Source organism: Octopus bimaculoides, chromosome Z (assembly GCF_046866305.1).
Source record: "Octopus bimaculoides isolate indiv1 chromosome Z, ASM4686630v1, whole genome shotgun sequence".
Taxonomy (NCBI): Eukaryota; Metazoa; Mollusca; class Cephalopoda; order Octopoda; family Octopodidae; genus Octopus; species Octopus bimaculoides.
Genome location: NC_142944.1, coordinates 37,075,754 through 37,099,934, shown reverse-complemented (window position 1 = coordinate 37,099,934; position 24,181 = coordinate 37,075,754). Strand labels below are relative to the sequence as shown.

The 24,181-nt window shown below is 35.8% G+C and overlaps 1 protein-coding gene across 1 annotated transcript in view; it reads left to right on the top strand.

Moving 5' to 3' along the window:
- The first annotated feature begins 3,442 nt into the window (after positions 1-3,442).
- LOC106872838 (uncharacterized) overlaps positions 3,443-24,181 on the top strand; it is a 37,914-nt gene continuing 17,175 nt past the window's right edge. The window contains exons 1-2 of the mRNA XM_014919971.3: positions 3,443-4,583; positions 19,918-19,998. Coding sequence (XP_014775457.1) covers positions 4,003-4,583; positions 19,918-19,998 — 662 coding nt within the window. The 5' untranslated portion in view covers positions 3,443-4,002. The remainder of the gene's footprint in view (positions 4,584-19,917; positions 19,999-24,181) is intronic.

Genomic DNA, 24,181 nt, shown 5'->3' with positions numbered 1-24,181 from the left:
GCCAAAAACGGGTGGTGTGCATATTCTTTACCTCTGCCAAAGATGTGAGCATCTTTCTTAATCTTTGTAAATTATTAAAGTAAATATCAGTAGGCATATTTGTTTTTATATTTTTGAAAGTATTATTTTGAACCTCATATTTTTCAGTTTTTTTAGTTGTAAGCCAAACAGAGAAAAACTTGGTGCTTGAGTTAAGATCCTCCATCTCCACTCAGCAGAATCATTGCTGTTGACTTAGTGGAACCATATAATTGAAACATAGAAATAATATTTCATCATTCATGACAGAAATTCGTTACTTTTGACCTAATGATTCAATACAAAAATTATAATTTCTTCACGAAGGTACTCAACAGAATCGTTGCAGTAATATTGCAAAAAGAAATCAATATTTTTCCTATTGAAAAATTAGACTATTTCTACAAATCCAAAAGGGCAATCAGATGGTAGAAACGATAGAGAACTAAGTCAAATGCCTTACTACAGGTCTCTGAAGTTTTCCAACTATCGGCAGTTTTGGTAGTTGGAATACATCTTTGAAATTGACCTTCAGTTCACACTTCTTTTATCACTCGCACCTCTCACATCAATATAGCAAACGTAAAGATTAATTATGTATTATTTTGAACTGTCTGCACCACATGGTATCTGTATCTTTAACCATATTCCGATTCTTCAAATTCTTTTGAGTTCTTCTATCCTGGGAGGATCAATATTTCTCTAACCTAACCATGCCTTTCTACTGCACAAAGTCCTATTTCTCACGTATCCTTTAGAACTTTAAATCAAGTAAATGATCAGAATTCCTTCATTAGTCAAACGCTGACTACCCTCAGAAGTAAATATACTTCGTCTCTGACTATGCAAAACAGCTAAGGGGTTGATCAATATCATCCTCCTTACTGTGTCTTTCCAAAAAAAGAGGAAAAAACGAGATTAAGATAAAACAATAAGATAATAGAACGTTTGTAATTAGTTTGTATAAACGTTCAAATGATACTGCATGGGAGTGGGGCCCATGCAGCCTTTTTATTTTTATATAACATCTCATTTTCATTCGTTTTATGTTTTTGTCCCCACTGTAGTGTCCCCTCTGTGTTTTGGCCGTAGTGCCAAAATAAAAAGACATACTATGTCTTTCCACATTACTCAAACATCTAATACTCAAGAGGCTCACTTGCAGCTTTTCAACAGTCGAATTAACAAACACCTGGAAAGTATTATTAACCATCACCAATAAAGAGTTTGTCATAACACCTGAAAGATGACCACAATAAAAACAAATGGCTTCTTCCTGCAATGTACTACAGGATTTTCTGTTCCCTTGCCAAAATTCTAAACGTCGATCATCAACTAAGATGGTTTTGTAACAAGTAGTCCTGCTATATATACTGCTTGCTTCACATTTGCACAAAAAAATTATTCTTAAGTATAGCATCTAAAAGATGATGGAAACAAACATGCTCTTCGATCTGCTGAGGACTTACGTCACAGTACATCAGTGACAACACCCTCCTTTCACAAAAAAACACTGCAAGATTAAGAACCGCAAAACTTCCGCCGAAGTTTTCAGGGCGATATTAGACAATAAATCTGAGAAAGATGGATCCAAAGATTAGGTTTCCTTTTTAGGAACATATATTATCTCAGCATTGGCTCAAGATTCACATAGGAATATTGGTCATATGTTTGCCATGGCGTTAGAACTACGTGTAAAAACATCCTAGACTGCATCTAGAAGACTCATCAACAAGCTACAAATAATAGCTCATGGATATACTGTTTGTCTTCTGTTTAAACCTCAATAATGTCTGCTTCTCTGAAATAATATCTGCATTTCACACCCTCATAGTTTCAAAGTAATTCCCTCATCTCTTTACAATATCATGGATCCTGCTTTCAGATACCACACTAAACACTTAATCTAATATTCCTCACAAACAGCTAGAATTTTCGCATAGAAGTAGAGATCGATCATTTAACCGCAACTGTCTCACTGGGAAGGCTTGCACAGGTTATAGTTTCTGCACCTTTTTCCCCGATTAAAAAAGAAAACTCCTTTCCTCTCTTGCTTTAAATTCCGCTTTGGTCGACTTTTTGTTATTCTCTTTCTTGGGGAATGGTTACAATATGTAACAGAAGCAATGAGATCAGTTCAGTCGACTGTTATATTCTACCTCCAAAAACGTACCATTAAAAAAAAATTATTATTACAAAAGTGTTTGAATAGTGATTCACTATGTTTCCTTAGAACAACATTACTTTTTCACTCTTTGTTAAATGACAGACAAGAACCAAATACACTACATTCTGTATTCATCAGAGGAATTGAACTTATTGAACTGTTGTTCTAAATTGACTGAATGTTGCCGACAGCGTACAACCCTCACCAGTTTACTCAGATACCGGGTTCAACTCAATACATAAGTTTAATTTCATTATATGCCTTAGGGAAACCAAACATTTAAACTAAACAATAAGGTTGATTTCAATAAGTGAATGTTTTTCCACTGTCACATTCTAGTCCTCCACCACCTTTATTTTCAATGTAACTGTCGGCTTATAGCCCGAACCAATGAGGAAGCTTCTAATAGGGTGGATCGATATACAAGAAATAGGAGTCAGATTTCCCTTAAATTTGTAAATAGTTTGACCATTACACCTTACCGCTCTGAAAAGTGCAAATCACACAATGTCGGAGAAATGGATGTGTTGATAGTCATGGTTGGAATAACTTTAATCGTACGTACATATTAGGGTTGCCTGGGATCAAATAATGTAGACAATTTATTTAAGAGGTTTCAATATAGTTTAAAATGACGGTTATTTAAATGAGTAAATATTGAGTTTCCTCTCCCACATTACTTTAAATGAAAACACTTTGACTGTTTGTATAACTAGATTCGGGTGGAAGACTAAAAAATAAATATATCTAACATCAGTTTGTTGAGAAAGAACCGTATACTGAGATTATTTCACCATAAGCTAGGTATTTGCATAACTCGTAAATAAAATAGTTTATAATAATAAATGATGGAATCACAAATTCATCTTTTAAGATATGTAAAACACTACATAAACATCGCCGCATGTGCGTATACGTCCCGTCTTCCCCCTCCTCCCTATTGAAACAAAGCAAGTGCTCGAACAATAATAACAGAGCACTGACACTAAGACGTCTGTACTATATTAAACAGAAAGCAAAACGTAACCGTTAATGTCGTAAAATCACTCTCCACTTGTATCATTAGAATCGATTAAAACGGTTTCTTATTTGACATAATCCTAAAAGTAATTTAAAAAAAATATTCATAGAATTTGATGAAGTTTATATGGGTTTTTGATTTGACATAAAATATTTTCTTTTGTTTAAATGTTCACTGGCAGTCAGTATATATTTATTGTAGGTGCTGTGATGTGTGTTATCAGTTTATGGTTAGAAGTAGAACGAGGCTGTCTACTGGAGACCAAGGTGGCTATTGCTTAACGCGGTGCACGCATCTAGCAACACACACACAAAACTAACAAGGCGACTTAAATATATCACTTTCTTCCGATAAATGCGAGCTTGGAGAAATATTTGGATACTCGAGAGATTGATAGACTTGAAAAGTTATAGAAGGAACATCGAATTTTGTCCATGCTTGTAATACAATAAGAGCTCGAGTGGTTTCTACAGACAGTGTATATATATATACACATATATATATATGAAGTTGTCTGGATGTTTTTATATTTTTCTGTTTTTTTTTCACGAAGAGGAAAAGACTTCTCTGCGAAGCAAAGTTGACCACGCTGGAATAAAAAGAAACTAAAGTGAATTTATAAAAAGTAGAAACAGAAGTTTTCCAAATAAATCAAATCCTTTTCATCTTCAGTTGGATTATGATTACAAGTTCTTTTCTCTTGATTCCCTAATGTATATAAACAAAATAGTATAAGTCTGCGTGCTTGGCGACTATATTATATATACATGTGGTTGTATATGCATTTTTGAGGGACATGATTTTAGGTCCAGAATCTTCTATCTGTAGTTTGTCCTCCATGTCGGCAAACCCACCAGGTTTTGGTCAGTTTTCTAATAACAACTACATGCCTGGCATAGGCAACCCATGTGTTACCCAGTTTGTATCTCCGACTTTCTTGAATTCATCTTCGGTTTCCACGGGGACTACTAACACAGTTTCTTCTGCTGTGTCTTCACCAATCCTATCTCCCCCTTCATCATCGCAGTTATTTTTAAATTATGGGGGACTTCCCTTTGCACAGCACATCCAGACTGGTTTCACATTTACTTCACCAACTCAGTCATATTCACTGATGGGATCGCCTTCTGGTGCAATGTTGCCCGGAGGGGTGACCGGTCCTCATTTACATCACTTGCACCATTATAATTCTCATATTGGTGGAGGAAATTCCTACCTCCATACTTCAACAGCAACGACCCCTAGCACAGCCCCAGGAGTTGGAGTCACCTGGCAACATACAGTACCGTCATCCATGCCATGGGTTCAAGCGAATTCCATTACACCTAACCCCGTTTGTTTCAGCGATGTTATGTCCTCCTCATCTATTCTCACAGGGTAAGCAACGTTTATTCCTTTGTTTTGCCGCGCTCCCATACATTTATATATTATATGCTGTGACAAACTACTTACATTTCATAATATTGTCAGCTATCTAATCGTTCTTGAAAATTTCCTGTATTATTGTTTTTGTTATAAAGTCTTTTTATTTGTGCTAATAAATTTTCGTTTATGCCAGCCTCATAAACAGTCCAGTTCGTCACCGCAGCCACAACTAATTTATATAACAATCCACGAGGGATAGCCTATAAGTGGTTGCGTCACATGCTCGAAATAACAGTCAAATGTATTTACTTCAAACCACTAGGCTATCCCACTAAAAAAGGAAGAACATATTGGATAATGTAGTCTAAACTACACGATGCCTAAAAAAAGGAAGATGGTGAGCTGACCCTTGTTGGAATAGTTTAATCACAACAGTTCAAGCACACACACACACATAAAATTGATGGGACTTAACGGCCATTTTTGTTGTTTTCTGCAAGTTGATCAACAGTACCAAATTATATACACGTATGTGCAAGTATTTAGGAATGCATATAAATATCCATGTTAATGAGTATTTATGCTTGCATATATGTATATATACACGTACATATATAAATATATTTACACAAATTTTTATATGTATAGATGCATATAATTGCACTTATTTACCCCCCCCCCCCCACATGTATATATAACATCCAGACATAGATGATACATGACTTGTAGTTGACTAACTCCAGGTGAACGTTGTTCAGCAACTGGCCATGACCATCCTCATCATTTTAAGAATATCGCGTAGTGTATTGAACCAATGTTTTTTAGTATGGTAGACAGTTGTTTGTACTTCAAACAACTGCTATTTCTAACATTTCCATTCATAATCACAAAGTTTGGATGATGTTGTTTACAGAAAGTTAGAAGTAAACTTTTTTTTTCTCTTCAATGAAGAAATCCTGTTTCTCGAGTTTAAGAAAGACACCGTTGATATTGAAATACGTTTATATTTTAATTACGTGTCTATTCATATGTGTTTGTGAGTAACGCATGGACTACATAATTGAAGTGGATTTATCAAGTGTTGTTGACATTGTAAGAATGAAGAAAAGAAATTATTGGACATATATACATTTATATACATATGTGTGTCTATGCGTATGTACCTATATCTTATCTTTCTATCATAAGAGTAGAAATTCGGAGTCTGTAAGAACGGAAAAGGAATAGTTTCTAATAATAGTTGTCAGGCTCAGAATCTGGATGCAAATGTCAAGAGATCTTACATGAATTACAGATGAAATAACATGGTAAACTTTGCAGAGGAGACAAAATGGAAAATATGGCATTGGTTGAAGAATAATAAGAAGGTAGATTTGAGTAAATAACGGAATAAAGAATTTTCCAGAATTTTAGCAGTTTCTTTGGAACAGCTAAAATGAAATTTATTATAAATAAACTTCAACTAAAAATTTGTCATTGAGAAGATTTTCGAAGAAAATATATAATTTCCTTTTGTCCACGTTAATTTAGCACGTGGCATAATATCCCGGTAAACTGAAGATTTGACTGAGAAATAAAGTTATGAAAAAGACTGATGTTTCACTAGTACACAATGACTACATATATATAAATGGCTAATGTGAACAAAACTACAATATACATTTAATATTTTTAAATGATGCAAAATTAAATCGGTTATTTGGTGAAATATTTCTGTAACTTCTTCCGGATTTAATTTACTCATAATATTATTATTATTATTAGCAGCAGCAGCTCATGTTTTAGTCTAGTGGGTTACGGTATTTTGGCTGATTTATTTCATATTTTGATTCGTTTAAACCGTTGTGGAATTACTAGTAGAGGTTTTTACAAATGAAAGAACTATTTGTAGCGATTTTATGTTTATTTACGGAACTTTTGGGCCTAAGCTATTTTAAAATTATAAATTGTGAATTTCAAATTAAATGTTCAGATTTCATATCTCGGATATAAGTAAATAACCCCCTCCCCCCAAAAAACCCCTTGGTGTTTGTATTTAATTTTCGTGTTACGTTTTACCACTTTTATTTGAATCCATATCTAAGTATATTTGATGATTATTAATTATATGATTTCATTTCGTTTTTTTTTTCTTTTTTCTTTTCTCTTTGGAAATGCCAGATAACAACAGTGCTGCTCTTTTGACATTCTGTTTCTTATTGGGGGAAGTAGAACTGAAGAAAAAGATAAAATCCGAACAAGTTGTCTGAATTTATATCATAGTAGTAACTGTTGTTCATGTATCCATGATAAGGTTAGACCTGCTGGACGGCCATCTGAGCGATATATAAAAATTATTTTGCTGTAAAATTTCTGTAAATTAAGCTGCTATACTTTTATAATACTGAAAAATACCCAACATCATAGTATTTTTCAATTATAGCTTATATTTAAAACCTTCACCCTAAATAATATTGCTGTTAACGTGTGAATTTGATCCCTTAAATAGTGAATTTCAATAAACTCTGATTAATGTACAGGTGAATTAGTCAATTTGTGTCAGTGGGTATAAAAGTATGTCTGACTCATTAAAATTTCTGACTATATATTTTATAGAAACAAAGGCTTGTTATTTACATTATTATTAGATGGATATTTTACTGTAAAGTCTTGCTATACATTAAAATCTGCTGATAAAGGAAGTTTTATAATGTTAACACCATTTTATAATATGTAGATTGACATTATTTATATGTTCTTCGAGATCCAGTTCCAAACAAAGATGTTTTTAATTTTTTTTTTTAATGTTTTTTTATGAAACCAAAACAGTGCAAGTTGATGGTTTGTACATTTACTTTGTATTTCTATATTTTGGTGCTTGGACCTCTTCTGGAAATCTTTGGAGAAATCATCTTACAAACACCATTTCTCTGAAGAAGGAAGGGATCCTAACACTGAAATATTGAAATACAAGTTAAAAGTACAAACTGTCGATTTGTATTATTTCTTATAACTTGTATTGTTTTAGTTTTATAAAAACAAAATTAAAAGCATTTATATATATACTATTTAATACACAAATACAGAGACACACAGACAGAGGTTAAAATTTTTTAAATTTAAACCTCCTTCTTAGCTGTCTTCATTTAAGTATAGTTTCATTTATGTTGGATATATATAGTCAAAATCGTTTTTATTAACCTAAATTCTTTCATATCCTAAAACAAGTTGTGTGTTATTAATTGACACTTTTCCTTTATTTTTGTTTCTGTCTTTTGGCTATCAACTAATAGATCCTTGACAAATTGAAAAAAAAGAGAGATTTCTGAAAAATATAACCTAACAAAACAGATTTGTTTTGATTTTACTAGTTTGGATTTTCTAATTCTAGTATGAAGTGATTGGCCTTTGTAAAAATTGATTTGTGTATTGTCGGAAGAATTGTATTTTGGATTGTCTGCCTATTTGGATATGATGAAAAAAGTGGTTAACAGTAAAGAAATTTAGACTGAGTCAAAGAGATAAGCACCCAGTTTATAAATACAGTAATTCTAAGGTTTGATTTTTAGGAAAATGTGATCAATAATTCAGCGTTAACCTCAATGCCATTGTTTTAAATAAAATATTTAACAACTTGCCATGATGGAGATGTCAATAACTATTAAAAAGCTGTCAACTTAATTAGCACCAGCTGTCTGTCTCTCATATATATATATATATATATATGTGTTTATATATATATATATATATATACATATATATATATAAATATACATCATCATCATCATCATCATCGTTTAACGTCCGCTTTCCATGCTAGCATGGGTTGGACGATTTGACTGAGGACTGGTGAAACCGGATGGCAACACCAGGCTCCAGTCTGATTTGGCAGAGTTTCTACAGCTGGATGCCCTTCCTAACGCCAACCACTCAGAGAGTGTAGTGGGTGCTTTTACGTGTCACCCGCACGAAAACGGCCACGCTCGAAATGGTGTCTTTTATGTGCCACCCATATAATCATCATCATTTAACATCCGTTTTCTATGCTAGCATGGGGTGGACAGTTTGACAGGAGCCGACTAGCTGAAGGGTTATTCAAGCAGCTCCGTCTGTTTTGGTGTGGCTTCTATGGCTGGATGCCCTTCCTAATGCCAACCACTTTACAGAGTGTACTGGGTGCTTTTATGGAGCACTGACATGGGTGTTTTTTATGTGGCACCAGTACTTATGAGCCTGCAAGATTAGGGATGCTTAGCTGGGGGAGACTACAGTGTATATATATATATATATATATATACATATATATATATATATATTGTCCCACCTATGCATGAACTTTAAACGATGATGGTGATAAAGTGACACCCCATTCTTGACATATTGAATGTTTTATTTCTCTCTTAAAGCTGCTAGGTGTAGTATATCTCTGTACACTTAAACTCTATGCAACTTAATTGAAACTGTACTGCCATTTTTTTTTAAAGAATGGTTTATCATTCTTTCAGGAATTTCCAATCACCATCATCATTTGGCATCTGTGTTCCATGCTGGCATGGGCTGAACTGTTTTGATGATCCAATGGCCCAAGGACTGCATTATTGTGTGCCATAGTCTTGCTCTTGCATGGTTTCAATGGATGGATACTCTTCCTAATACCTGCAACCACTTTACAATATGCAGTGGATGCTTTTTTTCATACCACCAGCACTAGTGAGGTGGCTATACTGCTTGCAATACTATGAACCCATTGATAATCAGCTTTAATGATAGGAGATGAAGAAATAAAGCTTTAATCCTTCATCTCCTAGCATAAAAGGTATTACATATTCATCATCATTATCATGAATAAATCGTTCTTGAGAGTTACTGCTTTCTTAGCTTTGTAAGAGGTGTTATGTCTTGCTTATAAATTCTATTTGTAGCATGGTTTCTATGGCTAGATTCTCTTCCTATCATCAACCACCTTACAGTATGTACTAGGTGCATTTAATCTTAGCACTAGCACTAGAGAAGTTACAATGTTCCTGATAAGACTGAAAAGTCCTACATTCTCTTCTTTCTGTGATCTGTATTAGAGGATTGTCTCATCCTTAGCAAGACTAAAGAGACATCTCTCTTTTCTTTGTTGTCTCTACATTCGTTCTTTATGTTTTGCACACAACTGAATGAGAAGAGAGTGAGAGACAAGTGTTTTAAAGAGCGGTAGACAGGTTATGATATTGGTAAGGAGCTTGTATAGAAACAGTATTAGTGGTGTGGTGGTGGTAGGAGTGTTTTAAGAATGCGTGTGAGAGGAATAATAACCACGGAAAGACCAAGATGATGCAGTTTAATGTTACAATCCAATGTTTCAGCTTCATCAGAGAGTAGAAGTGTGGACAGACAATTTCTCCTATGTTGGCAGTGTGATAAGTTGTCAAATACATAGTGATGTGAACAGCGGAGTTGTCAAAGGAGTGTGTATGTGCAAATGTGATGATAAGAAACAGTTGTCCCACCAAGAAGGTTTGGTTATACAGTGCAATACTTCTCTGAATGGTTTTACATGACAGTGAACTATGGAAAATGTCAGCTAGACATTCTACTAATGAAACCTATAGAAATCCTCAAAGTTACTTGGTGAAATAGAATTGTAAGTGAAGAAGAAATTTTTCTTCAAAGCTTATTCCAGCTGCTGTAAAACCTCATAGTACTGTGTTGGTTTCACCTAGTGGGGGGTTTTATTTTGTGCTTTTCAGCCACTCTGCATGCAATGATGACAATGATATGAACACTAGAAAATGGCCAGTCAAAGGACACCTGATACCAGATATTTCATAGAGATCTCAAATGGTTGAGAACCAGTTGAACAGGAGCAAGAAAGAACTCGCAGATTCCAGTCTTGTTGCTTGTTGCCTTATGTATCTCAATAAATGGGAGGAAGTAAGTCAAATGTGAGAGAGTGTAATGGATAAAAATGATGATGGGTGATGTTAAAGTGAAGGTAAGAGGAGAGGAAGCAATGAGTGTGAGAGTGATTTAATACAGAGATCCAATGCAGTACTGTTCCTTGTTACATGAGTGATGTGATGGGAGGTGTGAAAGAGTAATGAAGAGGTGGGGAGAATGATATGCATGTATATGTATCTGTATATCTATATATTTATTTATTCCATTATTAGTTTCACCCAGAGGCTGTGGCCATTCTGGGGCAATGGAAATGATCCAAATATAGATTGCATCACCACCCTTGTTTTAATGATTCCCCACCCCCATGTTTACTTGGAACAAGTAACCAATTTGCTGGTGGGATTCACTTTCTTGAAATTTGTCTTCACCATTTAGTCCCATGTTTTCCTTGATATCTTTCTCTCTTCTACAGGTTCTATTCTCTTGGAGTGCCCAACACCTCTGTTATTATCCTCACACATCACATATCTATACAGGCACAATCTCTCTTGCACACTACATCTGATTCCCCTTATACCTACTTTTTCTTTGTGCATGTTGTTCATGCACATTAACATTACACATCCAGTTGAGCATTTATCATCCTTGTTTCTTTTCAATATTTCAGTGTGGAAGAACAAAAATACTGCAACAAAATACAGTTCATAAAGTATCTATTTTTTGCTATTCTTCTCACCCTTTCCTGATATACATACAGAAAGAAGATATTCACATGCATACATGATAAATGCCTGGGCAGTTTCTGTCCCAAGTTTCATGCAAAGGATGTGGGCCGTGTGATAAGTTGCCATAAGTGCATAGAAAATGGTGTGAACAGCAGAATTGTCAAAGGAGTGTATGTGTTTTTGTGGCAATGAGAAGCAGTTTGGTTACATAGTGCAATAGTTCTCTGAATGGTTCTGCATGGCAATGAAATATGGAAAATATTGGTTCAGTCTGAGACTAGCAGAAGAATAATGCTTGCCAGAGTTGCTACACAGTTGAATCAAACTCAGAGCTGGGTGGTTGTCGAAGCAACTTGTTAAACATACAGCCATATATACATTAACTGATATTTTTCATGTCACTTCTTTCTTTAAAATATTGTACTTCCTTGTATTCAATATTCAATTTGTCCATTGTGTATTATTGCAAGACTTGTGTACAATATACAAGGCAAGCAAGTGAAAGGTCTGACTTGGTATAAAGCAACATATGTTAGACTTGTTTTCAAGTATTATCTTTCATGCAGAGATAGAAACACTTCATCAAGAGAACTGACAAATCTTTGAATATTTAACATATCAAACTTTAGATACATTATGGTGAAATGTTTGTTGTGATATTTGATTGTAGCTTGCCAATATCAAAATTTGCTTTCATCCTTTTTATGGTCAGATTAGCAGTCTAGCGTGGTGGATTGTTGGAATTGCTGTAGTATCTGATGATCTGAATTGCAATGTTCATTTTGTCTCTTTTGTATTCTGAGTTCTATCACCCTGTTTCATGCCACCAACATGATCTTTGGGTAACTTTAGAAGAATTCACTCTGTTACTAGCATTTGGGCCATATGTCCAGTTTGAGGATACCTTGCTCATTTCCTCCTAGTAGTCTTTGAAGCCCTAAATGTAATAGTTATCACTCTGCAGAGACATGTGTCTACCTACTAGTTAAGTCATTGCTACTGATGACCAGCTACACTTATACATCTAATGTTTTCATTCTGTATTAACTTCCTTTCTGTCAGAGATCCTAATACATGTAATTCAAGACATCCACTATATTGAAGACCTTTTCCCTGTGGCTTCTTAGCTTTTGTGCTCCTAACTGTTTGCTAATAACTTAACTGTTTAGCATTTTAAAATGACCGTATTTGGCCTAAATATTTTACCTGTTTTGTGTTCAAACTAATCAAATCCAGCCTCTTCTTTCTACTTAATCAGCAATGCCCTTTTAAAATTAAACCATCACATCATTGAAATCTTAAAGCTACGAGATAATACATGATTAATTAAAAACAATGTGAATAAATAAGCATTACATTTGACATAGTAATTTGAATGTTAGAGGGTTAAGAGGTTAACTTTCATGGGTATCTAAAATATAGAATGTGTAATACTAATCTTTATCAACAGCTAATAGTGCACTCACTTTTTGTAGTTCTTAATCATTGCACAACCATCTATAACTTCCTCAAACCACGGGACTGATAGCCAACCTATTTATTTGTAAACCATGTCATCGAATGTGATATCTCTTTATTTTTGTACCTTATCACTAATATATTTTCACACCTGAATATCATGACCCTTATATTTTGTATTGAAATTCTTCAAAATTAAACAAGGGTAAATACAGTAGATTTGTTTCACAACTTCCTGCACATGTTTTTGTGATCATTGCAATCAGTATTCAGAGAATCATTCTCTTCATTTCTGTTGGGTCAAAAAACAAAACTTCAGGAATTTATATTCTGTGGATAATGTTTTTGAATTTTTCTTTTTTTATCAGTCAAATTTTATGTGGGTTGGGGCACAAGTTTCTTATTTAATATTTTGTTAGAATTTAAGGTAACAAGCTGGCAAAATTGTTAACTTGCTGGGCGAAATGCTTAGCAGCATTTTGTCTGTCTTCATGTTCTGTACACAAATTCTACTGAGATCGACTTTCATCTTTTGGGGTTGATAAAATAAATACTAGTCAAGTTAGGAGTCGATGTAATTGACTTAACCCTTCCCTGATATTGCTGGCCTTGCACCAACAATTTGAAATCAGTATTTTGTTAGAATTTGCCAATATGTTAGGGTCTGCTCTGTTCCTGTGAAGATCATTTCCCAATACTCATCTTAAAATCCTTGGATAATTAGATATTCAAATAAACCCCTGGATTAAATATGACATGATATTTATAATTTTTGAATGAAAACAAGAAATAAACAAAACACTACGAATTAATTGTAAATTTTCCAACTGGAAATATATTAATTATCCTTGACTTGTATATACATGCACACTTGTATTTCTAGACATACTCGTGTTCTTACTTGCATGCACATGCACACAGTGGGGTACTGGAGTACTTCTGTAGAGTTCAACTATTCTACTCACAAGGCATTGTGAGTAGAATAGCGAAAGGTTGTAACAGATGCCCAAGGAGCTATGTGTTCAGATAGAACTTGAAACTGTTCAGTAACTGAATGTTTCTATCACTCCATCCTTCATCACATGTCTCTATTGCTATCATTTATGCATCCCACTCAATAAAGAGGCTGGCAATTGAACAGAGATGTGGAATTGTGAGATCCTTTTAGTCATGTTGAGGGCATGACTGCCTCTCTAATGCTGGTATCATGAAAAATAACACTGTAGTGTAGTTGGCATCCAGCTGTAGAAACCAACCCCAAAACAAAACCCAAATGAGCTTATGCTCCTTCAATCCATTTAAGTAAGCAGTACCCCTGAATATGTGCTCACTTCAAATGGGGTTACCATCCAACCAACAACAACATGGAAAGCAGATATAAAATGATTGATGTATGTGTGTGTACACATATATGTGAGCACATAAATGCAGAACAAGGTAGAATAAAAAGTAGTGTTTGTTCAAGCTGATAAATTTCACTGTCTGGTCAGTTATGTGAAACTAACAGTTTGTAGAATTTCTCGGCTTCAGTATAACACTATACCTATCATTATATGTACTGTAAAAACCAATGTAATTTACACATTTTTTTTTTTTTGCAAAAATAAAAATAAATTTTAGGGGTGCATAAATTACATGAGTAGATCTTTTCCAGAATTGTTTAAAAAATTTTTTTGTTGAAAAGAGACATACAAAATATGAACATTCATACTGGAAGTTTGACTCATTTAATGCCTGAATAGGTTTTTACAGAAAAAATAAGGGCTTAAATATAATGAAGTTGACTTTTATGCTGGATGGTATAACGCTTACTTTTTTTGTGTGAATTTACTAAAACCATTAAATGGTCAACTACTTTTTGAAGTCTGACATTCGTGCTGGTAAACACGGTCCAGGCCATATTTTACTTGGTTGAGTGAAGTGTTATCCAAGCTGATGTTTATTGGTAATTAAACTTAATTTGCAACACCTGTGAGTATTTATCAGCTTTGTTTTTGTTGATAATTCTTGACAACTTTTCCTGTGATCGTCATTTGAGATTTAGCAGTATGCTAATGATCGGACATAATCTCTTGTGGGCAAGAAATGTAAAATAAAGTATATTATAAACAACACAAACACTTTATAATTCAACAGCTTATAATGTGATACCTGTTAAACAGAAATTATTTTTATTTAATGAAAATTTAATAAAATCTAATCATAAGTAAATGAAATTATGCTAAATGCAACTAAACTGAAAACCTTTTCCCCCTAGCCATATTGGTAGTTCTGAAAACTTTTGGGTGCGAATTTTACATGAGTAGAAGGTTTTTTTTTAAACAATTTTCATGCATAAATTACACAGGTGTGCAAATTACATGGGTTTTTATTGGTATATAATTTTTATTAGTTGTAGAGCTACATAAGTGACTCAAAAGCTGAGAGTTTAGTGTAAAGTATTTATCAAACTATGTAAGTAGTATGCATAAAGCTGTGGTTCCTTGACTATTAACCTTACAACCAATAAATAAATTTGCTCCACTTTGTGTACTGAATTCTATTTCCTCTATTTGTAGCACTTAACCCATCTGTTTGTCTGTCTAAACATGTATGCACTGCAGTGTCATGTATCCATGAAGCCAGCAGACAGCTGTGCTATGCACATATGCAAACCACAAATGACAGGCGGACAACATTACACCTTACTGTGTGTTATGTACATAAGACAGCAGACTGCAATGTCATGCACACACTCAAGTCTCCTACAACTCTGCACTGCCTACATTAAAGACTACAGGAGGTTTAAGCATGTGTATAACAGCAAACTGCTGTACCATGCAGTCACTTAGGCTTCCTACAGGTTCCAGTGTCTTCACATAAATATTGGAATGATTTAGTTTGCTTAATGGTTGTTAGTTAGCCATGGGTCAATATTGATATGACACATCTGTATTTTATTCAGAGAAAGTATATCTTTAGCTATATTATGTAATGTATTTTTGAGGGAAATTTGGCTGTTTTTTCTAACGTGTTGGATGACAGTGTGCAAACTTGTGTGCTTAGAATATTCTTTTAGCCCTGGGTAGGCTCTGATCCATAAGCCTTATAAAAAAATCCTCCAACCATGACTATTGCACTTGTTAAAGATATCTACAACTGATCCATGCAACATGTTATTGTGTGATGGTTTTGGAATTTTGCCTTCTAGCGAGTTAAGTAACCATTAAGTTGCCCTCATTAACTCAATTATATCCTTTTATCTTTTACTTGCTTCAGTTATTGCACTGCAGTTATGCTGAGGCACTGCTTTAAAGGGTTAAATCAACCTCAGTACTTATTTTTTATATCGGGTTTCTTTGCCAAACTGCCAAGGTATGGAGACATAGATAAACACACACACACATGATGAACTTCCACACAGTTTTCATCTACCAAATTCACTCAGAAAGCATTGATTGTCTTGAGGCTATAGCATAAGATAACCTGCCTAAGTGCTGCAAAGTGGGACTGAACCAAAAAACCGAGTGCTTGCAAAGTATACTTCTTAATGACACAGTCATGCCTGCACCTCGAGGACTGTACCAAGCTCTATTATCTGTTTTGGCATTGTTTTTATGGCAGGATGCCCTTTCTAACACCAACTATGTTAGTGTGGACTGGATGCTTTTTATGTGATACCAACACTAACAAGATCTGCTTTGACATGGTTTTTACGGTTGGATGCCCTTCCCACACCAACCACTTTACAGATGGACTGGGTGGTTTTTAAGTGACACCAACACTGGTGAGGTCTGCTTTGGTATGGTTTTTTATGGTTAGATGCCCTTCCAAATGCCAACCACTTTACAGAGTGGACTGGATTTTACATGGCATCAGCAACAGTAAGTCACCAAGTAACTTTGCAACACAAAAATCCTTTTAGCGGTAGTTTGGTATTGAAGTGGTTTTGTGTCAGTTGAGAGGTTCAAGTATGACAGGGACAGAAACTGGGGTCTTGCTGTAGAAGAAATACATGTTTACCCCAGTTGAAAGGAGAGAGAACAAGAGAGGTGGTGGTGATATTGTGCTATAATTTCTTGTCTCTAACACCCAACAATATTGGCAGATGTTTGGCTGCTATTAATATAGCACGAGGTTCAATAACTGTGAAGCTAGCATGTTGAATTGTTGGTCATTTATTGGTAAGTTTGTCATTTCAGATACACTCAAAGATCCTTTCTGTAAGTCACAGCTTCCATTCTTGCTTCGCGGTCAAGGTGTTTACATTATATTTTCAAAAGCAAACAAACTACGGACCACTATATGAAAGCATCTATGACCAAATAATGCTTTGTTTTAAATGGTTGTATAGTTTCAAGGATATATACTACCCTCTCTGCCCATAACCTGGTAGAACATCCAGCTGAAGGGAGAAAGTATTGCATCAGCACTTGGATGGTACTCATTTTCAACTGAGTACACTGGAGCAATGTAAAACGAAGTGCCTTATTCAAGGAAACAGTATGCTGCCCAATCTGGGAATTGAATCCATACAGATACAACATGGTAACCACTAAGCCATAGTAAAAATAAGTTCATCAGGAAAGAAAAGTTGCTCCTATGCAAAGACTGACATTTTCTAAGTTATGTAAAGACGTTTTGTTTTATAAAGCTTTTCATTTTTAATACTAACAGTAACAAGATATACTATTGGTAGTATTAAACATTATTCTCACTGAAATAAATGCTTAATGTTAATATCATCATCATTTAATGTCTTGTTTCATGCTGCCATGGGTTGAGTGGTTTGGCAGGATCCGATGGGCCCAAAGACTGCAGTGTACTTCAGTGTCTGCTTTGGCATGGTTTCTATGGTTGATTGCACTTCCTAATACCAACTACTCAACAGTTTGTATTGGGTGTTTTTTTTTTTCTTGCCACCAGCAATTGGTGAAATTACGATGTAGCTTGCAAGATTATGAATCCTGAGCAGGAGGGGGAACTTTATGCATGGAGAATAAAGAGTATAGAGGGATAAAGTACAAAGGAAAAGGGCCAAAGCAGAACAGGTTTCTTGCTGTAGAGGAGTGACATGACTATTCAGATTTCTATATTTTAAAGATAAGATATCCTGTACATTATTTATATTATTTACGTTGGACGGATATGTATCCTCCTCTTGTTTGTTGTTACCGCAACATTGTACTCTTTACTCTTTTACATGTTTGTCATTTGACTGTGGCCATGCTGGAGCACCACCTTTAGTCGAGCAAATTGACCCCGGGACTTATTCTTTGGAAGCCTAGTACTTAGTCTATCGGTCTCTTTTGCCGAACCGCTAAGTTACGGGGACGTAAACACACCAGCATCGGTTGTCAAGCGATGCTGGGGGGACAGACATATACACACACATATATATATATATACATATATATGATGGGCTTCTTTCAGTTTCCGTCTACCAAATCCACTCACAAGGCTTTGGTCGGCCCAAGGCTATAGTAGAAGACACTTGCCCAAAGTGCCATGCAGTGGGAATGAACCCGGAACCATGTGGTTGGTAAGCATGGGTATGTTGTTTTTTTTTTTTTTTCCATCATGCCACCAGCAATTGGTAAAGTTATGATGTAGCTTGCAAGATTATGAACCTTGAGTGGGTACGGGAACTTTATGCTTGGAGAATAAAGAATATAGGGGTGGGGTCAAGAACGAAAGGAAAGGGCCAGAGTAGAACAGGTTTCTTGCTGTAGAGGAGTGACTCTTACACAGAATAAATCAGCCGAAACATTGTGGTAACAATAAACAAAATGAGGATACATATCCGTTCAATGTAAATAATGTATGACTATTCACATTTTAGAAGAGAGGTGGTTGAGTGGGAAATGGAAAGTGATATAAATAGTGATGAAGTGTCAGGGTATGAGCTGGGTAGGAATGAGTGGGGCAGTGGTGCCAGGAGTGAGTGGGTGAAATAAGAGATATCTGATAGTGTAGGGCAGCAGAATGGAAATGATGAATACTAACATTGAGATTTACTTTTTGGTAACATTATTCATTAACCTCACTGACATTAATGTTTAAGGCTAACATTTAGTAGTTATAGGGTATGTGGCATTAGACATTAATCTTAGTGATTGACCGTTTCTTTGCTCTCGTCATAACTAAGTTCAGTTTCAAGAAAGTGGGCAGGGTTTACTTATAACAGCCTTTGCTGGTATGCAATATTTTGTTTGTCAATGGTTCTACAGGAACAGTCAGTCTACATATTTATGGTGGTGCTAAAGACACTCAAGGATTTGTTGCTTGTTGTTACTAAACTTTGTGTCAGCTCTGATTGAGCAGACCTTGTTCCAGTTGTGACTGTATAAATGCTTACTGACACACTGATACGTTTGAAGTATTATTCTCTAACTCAGGGGTTTTCAAACTTTTTGACTTGCGGGCCCCTTTATATTTCAGGCTTTACCTTAGGGACCCCCTTATAAATGCTTATGAAATTTATACATAAATATTTGCTTAAAATAACATATTTTTACATTTATTTATTTAACAGTATTTAACAGATAGGTTTATTGTCAATTAAAAGATTTCGATTAAAAAACATATATAAAATCAAATTGCCCATAAAAAGTATTTGCTGTCCGCGGACCACAGTTTGAAAACCCCTGCTCTAACTGATTCTCAAGTATTATAAGAATATATGAACTGGGTATGGCGGTGGTGTTGTTTAATCCTCGGGCAGCTGATTCAACAGAGGTACATCCAGTCTTTTTTTTTGTTCAAGGATTGTGTGTTTATAGTTTCTTTAATATCCTCTGCTTTTGAAGACAGTGTGATTTTGAGGGATGATTAGTTGCTATTTCTTGTTTGTTGAGTTACCACACAGATTCTCTTGTAGGATTGTGTATGTCATTTAGGCACAGATCATCCATGATTGAGCAAACTAATGATCAGATGTATTCTGCTTGTGACCATGCTGTCTGTTTAGGTACATCAATGTCTACATTATCCCGATGGTCCTTTCCTTCTACAATAGTAAGGTGTGATTTGATGACAAATTTGGTTGCTATTTTTAACTGGTACATGAACCCTCTAGCAATGGTTTGGTACGAAAGGTACATGTTTGCAGAAAGAGAAAATACCCTATTGTATATGAAATATGTCCTGTGCTTATTCCAGCACATATATTATTGATTCCAAATGGGTAAAACCACTCAATACCAACTAACATTTAGTGTGGTAGTGGGCACTGAAATCTAAAATCAGTGTTTTGCTCATTAAAAAAGCTAAATTGTAACTGGTTATTGATTTTTGGTCTCTTGAAACTATTCCAGGAATGATCCAAAACCTTCATGTAGCTGCTCTCCTCGGCGACCAAAGAGAAGAGGAACAGATATGTATGAAGAAACAGATATGTAAGCTTTGTAATTAATTTTAATTGTTGTCGTTATTTTGTTACTATGAAGACAGATGTAAAATTAAATTTTATATTTTTTTTTGTTTTGAAATTTCAAATTGTTGGATTCACTGTTTTTACTTGAAATGGAGATGGACTTTTAATTAATAAAAAAAAAAAAAAAAAAATTCCAAGGCCTTATTGAAATTTAATAAGTCATGATAAAGAAGTAAAATGGAAATCTGAATGTCAGATTTATAATATTTTGCTGTCTGTTTCCCGATTTGTGTTTGAATTTCAGCTTTGTATTCTTTTCCCCAGATTTTTGGTTGTGTGTTGAAACTGACAAAACAAACTCTTGACTGAATATTTCCATCTTTAGTTCTATATTATATTACAAGATTTAATCTAGGTACAAGGAGCATGGTGGTGTTTAGTCAGTGGACGAGAATTTTGTACATTTATCATTGATCCAGAAGTCATCATCATCATTGTTTAACATCTGCTTTCCATGCTAGCATGGGTTGGACGATTTGACTGAGGACTGGTGAAACCAGATGGCTACACCAGGCTCCAATCTGATTTGGCAGAGTTTCTACAGCTGGATGCCCTTCCTAACACCAACCACTCTGAAAGTGTAGTGGGTGCTTTTACATTACACTGGCACGAAGGCCAGTCAAGCGGTACTGGCATCGGCCAGGCTCAAAATGGTGTATTTTACGTGCCACCTGCACAGGAGCCAGTCCAGCAGGACTGGCAACGAACTTGCTGTGATGAATGATAAAAAATAATTGGAAAAACTTTGGCGTGAGGGACTTAATAGTTTGAGGATTTCTTACAAATCCTTATGATGCACTTCACATCACATGCACATGCAAAAACACATGCACATAAATCTATTTTATTAATTGTTCATGGCTAACAGCACATTAACGTCTATGTTCATGATTTATTTATTTTTTTAAGAGTTTTCATTGCATGCTAGATAACAGGCTGCTACCCACTAGCTCAAATTTTCATTTCATGCTAGAAATGGGCATCGTGGGTTGTACCACCATGGCCCTCACACAGCATAGCTGAAGGAGAGAAAAGATGCAGACATTTAAGGAGAAGACAAATATTGACCCCTGTGTGTGTGTGTGTGTGTACATGTACACTATATATAGACTATATGATCAAAAGTATTTGGACACCCTGCAAAATGTGTGTTTATCAGAGAGGGTGACACAGTGAATCAAATGGAACACATGGTCAACGATCTCAGTAGCGCTAAGTAGCAGAATGGGATGCTGTTTGGAACTAACGGACTTTCAATGAGGTCAAATGTCACTTGTCTAATAAACCTGTGCATGAGATTTCAACCCTCCTGAACATCCCCTAGGTCTACTGTTTCTGATGTAATAGTGAAGTGGAAATGCGAAGGGATGTATACAACCCAAAAGCATTCGGGTCAAGCTTCCATGTTAACTCCTAGAGACTGTTGAGTGTTGAAGAGGGTCATGTAGCATAATTGTCTATCACAAAGAAATTGCAAACTTCAGCAGGATCTGAGCATCTGCCCATAAACCGCACATCATATAGACAAATGCCCAACGCCGCCTCGTGTGGTGTAAAGAGCGTCAAAACTGGACTACAGAACAGTGAGAAACTGTTGTGTAGTGTGATGAATCATGGTACACAATGTGGCGATCCAATGGTAGGGTGTGAGTGTGTGGTGAATGTGCACCAGCCTGTATAGTGCCAACTGAAATTCAGCGGTGGTGGAGTCATGGTGTGGTTGTGTTTCTCTTGGAGAGGGCTTGGCCCCTCTTGTTGCTTTACTTGGCACTGCCATGATGCAAGCTTACACTGGCGTTCTAATCACTTTCATGTTGCCTACTGTCAAGGACCAGTTCAGGGATGACCATTACGTCTTTCAACATGACCAAGCACCTGTCCATGCTGTAGGGGTGTGGTTTGACAACAGCATCCCACTAAAGGACTGACCTGTGTGGAGTCCTGATTTAAATCCTATCGGACATCTCTGAGATGTTTTTGAATGCCATACCAACCCACATTGATATCCTTGCTCATATTGGCACTCTGAAGAATGGGCTGTCGTTCCCTAGGAAACCATCCACCACCTTGAAAGTATGCCTGCAAGAATGGAGGCTGTTACCAAGGCTAAGGGTGGGCCAACACTTACTGACTGTCAGTGTTCCTGATGGAGGGTAACCCAAACTTGTACTTCATTATCAGTGGATGTCTAGATACTTTTGATTGCAGTGTGTGCGTGCATGTATCTATACACATACACACACACACACACACACACACGAGGAGACATATGGGATGGAGAGTTGCTGAAGAGGTCACAGGATGTGTGATGAAAGATTTCAGACAAGACGCTAAAATAAAAATAATAGTAAGGCTGAAGTGAAGAACAAGTATATAGAGTGTGTGTTTATTTGGCAAAGAAAAAAGAGACCATCCTAAAATATAACTAATATATATATTATGTGTGTGTGTATGTATATTTACTACAATACATAATACATTCCAATGAATCTGTTTAAAATGATAAATTGAGCAAAGATAGTAGAAACGAGCCAGTTATTTGTGGAATATCTCCCAGACAGCATCTGCATAGCAAACCTGTAGTAAAGAGTTTACTGTCTCAATATCAGTGACCCTCAATTTCAGCAATTTTTGACATTTAGATAGAGGTCCAGTATGTTTATTTTAAGCTTAAAAAATAAACGTTCCATGTTCATTTTCTTCCATGATCCTTCTGTCTCTCCTAGTCTAAGAATATTTTATTCTAAGATTTACAAGTTTGAAATGTGGTCATCATTTTAAAGACTTTGGTGAATTTGCTTAGAGAGAGTTGGTATTTACTCTTTGGTAGGTTGAATGACTGCATAGAATTCATCAAAGAATTGGCTGTTACATTCAGTGCCTTGATTACAAAGGAACTCTGTCAATGGATTTTGTTGTTGTTATTGCATATCTCAGATAGATTCCACAGAATCTTCGACATGAAGATATCATTGAATAGTCTTAGTCATGTGTGGTTTGAGCAGACCTATGATAGCTAAACAAATAAGTAGCCTTAGTCTTGAGTAAGCCTCTGTGATACATGAGTAGCACTTCAAATGAAACAGTCACTTGACATATATTGATATTTAGAGATACATGCAAAAGTGGTGAACAAAATGCTGCTAGGCATTTTGTCCATCTTAATGTTCTGAGTTTAAATCCTGCCAAAGTTGACTTTGCCTTTCATTCTTTTGGGGTTGATAAAATAAGTACCCATTGAGCACTGGGGGTCAATGTAATTGACTTGCCCCACTTCCCCAAAATTACTGGCCTTGTGCCAAAATTTGAAACCAGTATTTATTGATGCATGCCACTTGGTTTCGTTGTTACATGATATACAACTGTTTTTAACACTATCTCTTGCCCCCACTCCAGACACTCTTATTTCGTTATTGCCCACAAGGGGCTAAACATAGAGGGGACAAACAAGGATAAACAAAGAGATTAAGTCGATTACATCGACTCCAGTGCATATCTGGTACTTATTTAATCGATCCCGAAAGGATGAAAGGCTAAGTCGACCTCGGCGGAATTTGAACTCAGAACGTAGCGGTAAATGAAATACCGTTAAGCATTTCGCCCAGCGTGCTAACGATTCTGCCAGCTTGCCGCTCTTGCAAACCCCTGCCTCCTCACACTGCTAGTTTCCTGTATCTCTACTCACTCGTACTATCCTTACACCTTGAGGGACCGCAGCCACCTCATCACCACCACCGCTATTTGTCTCTTCACAGCTACTGTTTATATTATTCCTAGCTCTCTCTCCTAAATGTGAGTTTGTCGTGTACATCTTCTATGACAAGAAACAACTCTGCAGCATCCCCTTCTCTCATACTGTAACCCTCATTGGCTACCATGAAGCTCTTCTCCTAAGGTTTTGTAGGCTTGCAAACTGCATGACAACATCACCTGTACTAGGGGTATGAGAACAACATCCAGGTTAGAGTGTTTGACATTAGGAAAGGCATCCAGTCATTGAAACCATGCTAGAGCAGACACAATCCTAGGATTCATTGGATCCTGTCAAATCGTCCCATCCATGCCAGCATGGAACATTAAATGATGATGCTGACATATTTTTAAGGCATTTTGTTGCAAAATTGAATAAGCTAAAAATGGAATAG